Below are 10,263 nucleotides of genomic sequence, written 5' to 3'. Positions count from 1 at the left end.
TATAGGGCCTTGACATGCGCATGTGATTCAAGAGCGGCGCAAACTTTTGTGGAGGTAGGATGTGTTATTTTATATTTTATTGTTTTTTACCAGGTTTGATGGATTTATTATGTTTTCTTTTTCTTTGCCTCTGCATGCTGAGTTCGTTCTTCTTATATTGACCAAGGCTATATCAGTAAAGCTTGGTTTGGCATGCAAACACTAAATTTCAATTTGAGCTTCACTTCGATTTCATTTTCAGTAGGTATGTTGATGTAGCAAATATATTTCATCAATAACTGAATGATATTCTCAAATCTCAGCTTAATAGATTGGAACCTTATCATTTTGGCCTTCATTGTATGTGTTCTTCTTCCTGATACTTCTAAGACCCTGGCCTTAACGATGTGGACGACCTTAGCGGGGAGAGAGTTCCAGTCGCTTATCACCTTCGTGCCGAAGCAAAGTCTTCTAGTCCTCGATTGTGCTTGTTCCTTGTTCAGCTTCCATGGGTGTCTGTTTTGATGATGCTCATCACTTTTGTAACATAGATAAAAACTGAAACTAAGGAACAGTCTTTGCATCAGAGCAAGGGGCATAGGTACAGTCCACAGCAGAAGTAATGTGGGGTTTCAGTCATGGGTATGTTCTGCTTCTGAAGCTTAGGAACGATTAGCCAGACTACAATGAAACTTTGAATGTAGCTTATATGTATCGTCACCCTTGCAGCTGCAACTTTAGCTATTGACATCTTCTTTTCGATCACTCCGCATTAAACTATCGCCAGTCAAAGCCCACCGTTGAGATTGGTAAAACCCTACATTACTTTAGCGGTGGGCTGTACCAAGCAGGCATGTTGAAGAATGATTATTAGGGAAAATAAGGGACTATTAGGGGAATAATCAGGGGAGTGGAAATGGACTTAGTTTCCAGCCCATAGGAGAGATTTTAAGGAGAGGGCGAAGAAAATATTTCAGGTTTAGTCCAGGTTAACTCAAAGTCTCAGGTTCATTCAGGGCAAAAGCCTGAAGACTACTGCAGATGCAGAATAACATAACCTGACATAGGGTACCCTAACACTTGTCCCCTGCCCTCTAATTATTTAACTCCTGCAACAAAACAGGGCCCACCCTCCCCCTTCGCCATTTTGCCACCAAATGAGCTAGAGCCTTACCATTACAGGAAAAACGAGCGTGAGCGCCGTTACATGACTCAGGGGCTGGTACCTAAGGACTCAGGGACTGAACTGCTCTGTTCGGGCTGCGCTGCATTGCGATCGTCGAGAGGAGCTCCAGAGGGACATCTCTGAGCAGGGTCTCAATTAGTCTCCCAATAAGCCAAAACATTCCACATTCCTACTCAGAAAAATGTTGTCGGACTCAAGAAAGTTTTGAACTTTGTCGCTAAAGTAATCGGGCGTTGTAAATTTGCCAACGTCTCGGAGCTTAGTGACAATTTTGGCGGCTCTCTCCAAAATACACTTATATGTCAGATTACTTGACACAAGCGCGCACAACATACATTACGGCGGGACAGAGGAACTCAATGCACCGTTTGTTTTCAATCAAACTTTTTGAGACAGGCACACCCGGCAGGACTGTCTCCTCCATGTACCACGACCGAAACTTGAAACCGGTAAACAGTGTTTCGAGTACCGAGCCGCGGTGCTGTTGAATAGCCTCCCACCTCAGGTAGTGCAGCTGCCACCTGCCAGCTTCGCCCGGTCTCCCCGGGCCGCGCTGAAGACCCGCACTCCGCTACGCCGCTGACCAACAGTACCTACAGTAGTCGACAGAACTGACAGTTTGTCAGATGGGTGGTCTGTGTTGCTGTGCGTCTTAGGATGAGTTCTGTCGCGACCCTGCGCTGACGTATGGCAATGAGTGTTCTCGTCACTTCTCCCCCTACCTGCATGCTTGCTACCAATGACTCGGATCTAACGTTAAGTCGTAATCGTCACGCTGTATAATATACAGTACAGCGCTGTATAATATACATCACAAGCCTTCCCATATACAGTGTATATGGAAGGCTTGTGATGTCACTTCGTCACAGACCTGTAACTTCGCCAAAAATTGTCATTGAGTCGCGATTTTGGCACCATCATGCTCTTCATGCTCATGCGCATCGAATCACGAATGATACACTTTTGGTGAAGGTGAGGTAAACTTAAGTTGTCACGGTTGACCCTAGGTCAAGGTCAGATCAGAGCCACTTATATCACGAGGGTGCCGAAGGAGGTCATATTGCATACCATTCAATTTGGCAGGTCTTCCCTAGTCCATTGGTCCCTTTCCCGAGGCGCTAGCTCAATTTGACCGGGAGTTGTTGACGAAAAACTCGTATGACCTTAATGACGTCATAAATGACGTCACGCAAGGCCATCGATGCAAAAGTGAAGCGTCAGCCCTTGCAAGGAGTGCATGAATCCATGCCTCCATTTGCTTGAGATAGTCCTCGATAATTTCAGGCATAGGCAACAAAAAATCAATACCTATTTCCCATTTACTTATAGTGGTGAGGTGACATGACCGACCTGGCCTCAGGTAACCCTAAGGAAAAATTCAAGATAAACAAGATATTAAGATTTAGATAAGTCATATAAGTTTCATCTCCCTGTGAAAGATCCCCTGGCACTGAGGGAGGATGTTGCGTAGTTGGGACATTTTATGACCGCGTAGAGGTTAATTTACAACGCCATAGGTCATTGACCTAACCTGACCTGAAAATGCGTTTGGTGTTTCAAGATCTTGCCAAGGCTATAGAACTCCGATCTTGCACGAAGCGAGGATTGAGTGGGCCAGCATTCATCAGTCATCTCATCTCACTATCGATATCGCGTCCCGAACAATCGCTATAAAATCGCCTTTGGGTGCGGCACCCTCCCCTCTCGGCCGAGGAGAGTAACAGAATTAACGTTTCTTTTTTGTATTTATAACGAAGTGTTGTTATTGCAGAACATTTACTTTGATGTCACCGAGTGGCAGAGCCGTTACTACACAACAAAACAATGCCTCACCACGCATTTTTTACGTTGTGAGGACTCTAAGCCCACTCAATCATGGGTGAAAGCTGAAACTCTGCGGAATGATGTTATTGCAGCATCAGCGGGCCCGTATTACGCTACAGGGCTTGTAACGCGCCGAGCTGCAAACTCCCACCCGTTTCGGGAAAGACTGTTAATGCATTCATCAACACCTTCTTTGGACGGCCATCGTAATTGCAAACCTCATGAGAGCCATTTGCTAATGATTTATTGCTTGGCATCGCGACAGCCAGTTGCAACCGACGCATTGCACTAGCTGGTTTCAACATCATTATAACTGCTGGTCCATGAACCACCTGAAACAGCAAATTATACGATATCTGGGATCTAGCGGTCGTATGGCTAGGATACATGGACGTTGTCGACATTTGACATGCTTCCAGTGTCCTCCGCGTTAAAATTACAACCCTCACCTACTGTGTAATCGTTAGGTACCTAGGTGCACTGTGGACATGTCGCAATTCAAAACTTTTATTTTCAGCACATTTTGTTCTGTGCCCAATGTAGTACATGTTAGTATCTACCAGATACCGAACTATTTCTGATGTGATGCAGCCATATAGTAATACTACGTAATAACTTTTCTTGTTCTTACTTTATTTGAGGCTCCATTTGCCAATGTTTATTTCCATAATATCGAAAACTACCCAAACAAAGTGGGTAGTATTTACACTACAGTAATACTTAGCGTTGCGTTGCCAATAACTGGTGAGTCCGAGACGGTGACCGAAGCGTCAACATGTTGCCGCTCTGTCCCGGTTCCTGGAAAAAGCTCTTATATGCCTCCCTAGCCGGAAAGAGTTATGAAAGACAGGCCGTTAGCTCCCGCTGGCAGCCTCGCACCACAAAATATATGAGTGGCAGCGTCTCTTATCCTTCGATGGGGCTCGCGAAAGTTTTTTTTTTTGTATTTTCTCATAGACGCTTGTCCTTTGGCAAGAACTTTGTTACCTAAATCTCTTTGGTTCTGTCAGCTTACATCAACAGCAGTATTTTTTCCGCACAGTTTAAGCAATTTAGTTGCGCACCGCATTTTTACTAGATCGGAACGTTTCCATCTTGTTTTATTGACCATTAATTCGTAATCCGTTGACTTCTTTTTTGTTGCTGTTCGAATGAGGTAGGCAGAAGGCACAGCGATGAATGATAGGTATATTATGAATAATATTGTTGAATTAGTTACACGAAAGCGTGCAATTGCCCTATCGAGAGAACCGTCTTCAAAACATGCCACCTAGAATTGGAGTTTGCCCATGAACCTCCTACCCTGCAGTCGGCAGTCAATCTTCGACAATCATTCCCCGATTCATACCTAGTCTTATCTCAAGTCTCAACGCGTTATATCAATTCCCTCGTTTTGGAATTTCAAGGCTATCATTGTTCTTTCTATTTTTAAAATACCTCAGCCTTTTTGTGTTGAGCCAAAATTGTTTGCCACAATTTCTTCCACCCGCGCAAACTCACTGTAGAAAGATGCCTCGGTATGTCGAAGGTTTGTACTTTTAATAACGGATCATTTGTCAAGACGGAAACTAGTTAGTAGAGCTCAATATTCCACGAAGAGCCTAGGACAGGTCTTTGTAGCAGATTATTTCTCCTTGCAATTTCACTGCAGAATTGTGATAATATCCAGAATTCCTACGCAGCTAACGCATTACGCAATCCATGCTGACACTGAATTACAGTTATCGAGCGCATACAGCAAAATCACCAATCAGTCATTCACATACGCGTGTAGTTACAAACAAGCGTGTTTATGTGTTCTGTATGATTTGCTTGTCTCTTTCATTGCTGCTTGTTAGAATATATCGCTTTGATAATGGCAATGGACTTCTGTTATGCAGTATGTAAAGTTATGCTGTATCTGAATGACCCGGTATCTATATTACTATTTGTGGTGACGTAGTTTCTGTGTATTACGAAGGTCGCGACATGGTGCTACGTAGCGCGGGTTACAGGTCACACCGTTGCACCTACCGCGCTGAAGTTTGCGCAACTCATAGAACAAGGATGGACAACGTGCCTTTGATGGGTCTCAGCTCGATCGGATCGATAGCGAGCGCGTGGCGTGTGCCCAAAAAGTGCAAATTCGCGTCATAGACTTTACATGTATTAATCGGCTGGCAAAAACGGGCGAAAACAGCCAAATTTGCCCGACATGGGTCCGGTCCCGGTGCAATATCTCGGTAACCGTGGGCCCGACCGGTACGGGGAAAACAGCATCGTGTAGAGAATCGAACGGGCTATCGAATGGTGTGCGGTGCAGACTGCAGGGGTTGGCACGCGCCACGTGCACCGGGTAGGACACTTTCTTTTGAAAAATGGACGTTTTGGACGGATTTTGGAATTTATATTAATTTCAGGTGATCGTCAGACGGAATGAGTTGAAACAGCGCCTATTAGCAATAAAAATGTACCGTCTCTCATGGAAAAATTGTGAAAAGCTAATTGATCAAAAACAATGCGGAAAAAATCGCTGAATTAAATGGTATTTGTCCAAAATGTGCCACTAAATAATTACACGGATTTTGCTGCTTAACCTGATACGTTTGACAATTGAAAATGCTATCATTGGAAAGAGCATTCAATTCTCTCCAAGATCCATTCATCACGTTTGCATGACAAGCAACAGTATTCTTAAAAATATTAATGTTTCAAACCTCTGCAAAACGATTTTTAGTGAAAATTATCTACGCCTTTAATTTGTCATAAAACTACGCGCCTAAATTATAAAGCACATTTGACAGATTCTGAAGTGGAAAGCATGCTTATCAGACACGGGCACCTCGATGCGGTGGATATTTTTTCCACAAACCAAAACGTTTAGCCGTCAAAAAGCAATCGACCGAAATGGATAAATAACCCAACCGTCACAAGAACAACCGAACACCCGCCGATCGAAAATATCCCTTTTCGCGTTGCGGAGCACGCGGGTCACCCTAGTGTAAAACCATAGATACAAGATTCATGTTATCTATGGTAACGCGAATTATGAAAAACACAGCATCACGATTAGGCTATTTTTGTTTTCCACCTTCAAATGCCGTTAAATATCAGCATGAAATGGACGTCGAAAGGTTTCCTCTTTATCGTTGACCCTAGTTTGTAAAACATGTCTTTATTTTACAGACTAATCGAGCGTCATGGCCCAGTACAAGGGAGCCGCACGCGAGGGGGGCCGCGCGCTCCAGCTGGCCAAAAAGCGCGAGCGGGAGCAAGAGGAGCTCGAATTTAAAAAGAAGAAGATCGAGAACGAGATGAAGATCGCGGCGATCGACTCTAAGTTCGCCGCGCACTACGACGCTGTGGAGCAGCAGCTGAAGGTAAGTCGGGTCGGGCTGCGCGACTCACTTCCTCAGTGATTGTTCAAGGCTAGTGCGCCGGCGCTGAATGTCTTCTCAATGACAGCCGAAGGTCGGACTGTTGCTGGGGATCTCTGGCGAAAAGATGTTTATCAGATTAGAGTGGTTTTCGGTTCCTGGTAGTGCTGAAGTGTAATGCCTCTTTTTAATGATCTCGGAAATAAGAGAGTTCCTAGAATTATAAGGCATTAAGGGTTTGAAACACCAACCTTTTGTATACGTTTTCGGAAAATTTCAAAGCTTTGCGGTAACGGAGTCACGCCAAAATTGATTAATCAGACATTCTTCCACATATCGAATGAAATAGCGCATTATCGTCGAGTTTTAAACGGCAGAGAAGGCCAAATAAGTCCACTTGCATACTAGAATGCTGTTAATTCCATTGGGAATAATTACATTAGCAGCGTTTTTCATGCGTACGACCCTTATCCAACACCCAGCGGTTTGTCGCCAATGTACCGGATGACGGAGACATCCGGTACATGAGTACAGTGCTCACGTCAGATGCCAACGGATTTCTTCCGTGACCGTCTCACAAATCGGTTGGACTTTGGCAAACCTCTCTGGCTCACGATGGTAACTATGCCCGATAAAATTACACTCGTCTGAAAGACAAATGTCCCAGAAATCCCCGTGTCTTTGTTTCATCTCGATACTGTTTTTTTTTTTTTAAAGAGTTGTGGGGTAACAGACGCTACTTTTTTACACACCTTTGTGTGAATGGTATGTGCTTATGAGCATCTGGAAGCTAGTTAACCTAATCGGGCATCTTTCTGGTTAATTCGCGATATCAAACCCCACCTATAGTGAGATGACGCACCAGTTAGCCAAGTGTTACATGGATAGAATTAGCTGGTAGCTTAACTGTTCGTCAAAGGTGGGTGATGAAACACCCATCGGAGACCATCGATAGCGCAAGCCATGGGCTGAAAGTGCTGCCTCTTGTTTCATCTCTGATCCTCTAGGCATACATTGTTGGACTGTCTTACTTGGAAGTGAGGCGTTGATTTGTAAATACCAAGGATGAATGCAGGGCTTTAGTGTCGTCGTCGCCCATATTCATTGCAACACTGCTGAATGGCGAAATAAGCAACAGGAATTGAATTATTAAGCGACATTGGTCAGTAAGTGATTGTAATCTGAAGACTTGACTTAGTAATGCCACAACAATTGATGCAACCATTGCTGAAAAGTTTCGACATTATTTCTCGAATTTCCCTATAGTGCCTTGCATTTAATTGATTTTTTTTTTATCACCGCGGATCAACGCGGTAAGAACGATGGTTACCGCAATTTAGTTTGGGATATGATTTTTGCCAAGGTCTCAACGATAACTATAGATATTGAAGCCTGCAACCTCCGGTTTTGCTATGGATTAATCCAATGATAATATGTCATCGTACGAATCTAACAAGCATCCATTGTACCCCATGAACCCTTAGCTGGCTAAAATAGCTGATTGGTATCTAGCCGCAGCCATGCTCGTTAATACGGCGGTTTGGTAATTCCTGTCGTCCGATCCGGTCCTGCAGTGCGGTCGGCACGTCGTCACGTCCCAAAATAGCGCCCCGTGCAAGGTCCGCTCCCCGGACCGCCGGATGGAGGCGTCCCCGGGAGCGCCGCCGAGCCATCGCCGCCGCCTAACGCTGCGCGCCGGACGTCGGAGAGGATTGGCGTCCGATAGATGCCGCGGGATGGATGCGATCGTGACGCCCACGCTGCTCTGTTCTGCCGTCGGCGGTGTTCCGTCTCCGGAGATTTGGGCTGTCGTGGTTCGGTTCTTCCCCTGTCACGGTCGAGATGTGAGGATCGCGCCGGCTGCCGGTAATTTTCCGACTCTGCTCGAGAAGTCTGTCGATGCCGACTTTATTCCGCCCTGATACCGACTTAGTCCACCGTCGATGCCGACTTTATTTCGCCCTGATACCGACAGTCCGCCGCTGGCGCTACCTAACTGGGCGCTGTTTCACGGCACGACGCCACAGCGCGTTACGCGTATCGGTGTGCTGGGTTTCCATGGAAACATCAACAAACTCAGATGCGCAACGCTGGAGTGTTGAGGCTTATTCGTCTCGAACGCCTCAACAATACCTATCGTAGCGTAGCGTAGCGCAGGGTATATTGCGTAGCGCAATGTAGCGTCGTACCGTGAAACAGGGCCCTGGCGTTAGGTGACCTGCCTGGCGTAAGGTGGCAAACTTCGCCCCATTCGAGAGATCCTCGAGCAGCACCGCACTGGCCCGTACGCCATACTGGGGCCGACCCTGGTATCCGATCGGCGTATGTCGCACATGACATGCCTGATTATTGTTGGGCATGTGGAGATGAGGGATGCCGCATTTCATTACTGCGTTATCCGCGTGCTATCCGCATGTAGTCACTGTTTGAATTCTAAAGGGACTGTAGCCTGGTCAATGCTTGTGCCAATGGTTGGTGGTGGCGATGGGACCAAGAGGTTGATGCTCGTACGTTTCTCAAGACCGTCAGTTATAATGTATCTGAAGGCTGCGACAAGCGGTGCTGCATATTTTTACCCTCTGTTGCTGCTGGTACTCGGTACTGGTGGCGGTTTTGAGTAAGAGTTGCGCCTCGGCTGATACCCCGCTCAGGTCAGGTCAAACGGGTGTCTGCTGGCGACGCTCTGACCGCAGACATGGGGACTCAGCGCAAAACTGGCAACCGAGCTGAGCCACCGTCGTTTGGCAACTCCGGTCCGTCCGCTCGGCTGTTTGCGCTCACGCATGACAGGCCTCAAACCGGGGCCGGTGCGCCTATGCAGATGGCAAATCCGGCGTCCTGAGGGGTTGTTTCGTTATTCTCTGCCCTCTGACAGCTGTTGTTTGAGGTGACTTTGCACTTTCACATGCTGGCGGGATAGGATGAACGTTGGCACATACAAGGGATCATGTCATAGACTCGGAACGGGTTTTACCTCTGGTAATTCCACATCGCGTCCATGCGTTTTCATGTGTGGTGTCAGTTCTTTTGAAGGAATTAACTTGTCTAAGGAAGGTGTGCGCTCGTGTGAGAATACTTATCTGATGCATTGTTTGTTTGTTTGTCGCACTTACATGACAATACATACAAGCCGTGCAAGATTAGCCTCATTTCAATACCTGTGATGTATCTGATAACCCAGACCATTAAAGTAATGTTTGATACCCAACCTGCGCTGTCCTTTCTAGATGCCGGTATCTATCTGTTCTTTCGTCTGGTTCTCCGAACCGGACGCGCTCAGCCATTTGTCCAATTATGCTAAGATGGATGATGCAGTTCAAAACCTGTTCTTTTAGGCCAGATAATGCGTGTCCCAATGCCGAGATACGTATCTTGCGATCATATCCCACATTTTACGTCAGTGCAGTCCTAGAAAACGGTTATTCACTTTTTGTTTTGCTGAGCACAAAGCTACTGCCATATTGCAAAAGGTGAGAGCGACGAACTCATGCTACTTTGCGTTAAAAAGTCGTCTTAAAAGTAACTTTTCTGTCTACTTCTTTTATGTTAACTCTTTTAGGCTCTATAGTTTGGCTTATCCTCGGAAAAATTGAAACTAACCACTGAAAAATCCTGCTCGTATGATTCCAATTCGGGTGATTGCTTACTTGAGTCTTGATACATATTTATTGATGGCCTGCAGATGCCTCGTGTCTCCAACCCTTCCAAAAGCCAATATTCAATACATCAAAAAACGCAGTCGAGATACTATATTTCAGTGAGATCTTGCTCATCTGTCATATATTCTCTCGCATATTTCTACTAGGTACTCGGAACGGGGCTAAACGCGTCTTGTTTCGCAAACTGCACGGAGCTATTACCGTTTTGCCTATCCCTGCCACCTCACTGAAGATATTAACGGTCGTAAATCGGTGTTGA

The 10,263-nt window shown here is 45.8% G+C and overlaps 1 protein-coding gene across 2 annotated transcripts in view; it reads left to right on the top strand.

Annotated features, from left to right (window-relative positions):
* The first annotated feature begins 4 nt into the window (after positions 1–4).
* Positions 5–10,263, top strand: part of LOC122384151 (protein FAM50 homolog) — a 31,403-nt gene continuing 21,144 nt past the window's right edge. Inside the window, exons 1-2 of one of the 2 annotated variants that reach the window (XM_043371202.1) lie at positions 5–54; positions 6,155–6,348. In XM_043371202.1, coding sequence (XP_043227137.1) covers positions 6,169–6,348 — 180 coding nt within the window. In that variant the 5' untranslated portion in view covers positions 5–54; positions 6,155–6,168. Of the gene's footprint in view, positions 245–6,154; positions 6,349–10,263 lie in introns of both variants that reach the window. The other variant, XM_043371203.1, reaches the window with a different exon arrangement.

Source organism: Amphibalanus amphitrite, unplaced genomic scaffold (assembly GCF_019059575.1).
Source record: "Amphibalanus amphitrite isolate SeventyFive unplaced genomic scaffold, NRLGWU_Aamphi_draft 000182F_arrow, whole genome shotgun sequence".
Classification (NCBI taxonomy): Eukaryota; Metazoa; Arthropoda; class Thecostraca; order Balanomorpha; family Balanidae; genus Amphibalanus; species Amphibalanus amphitrite.
This window is presented reverse-complemented; position numbering and strand designations above follow the sequence as displayed.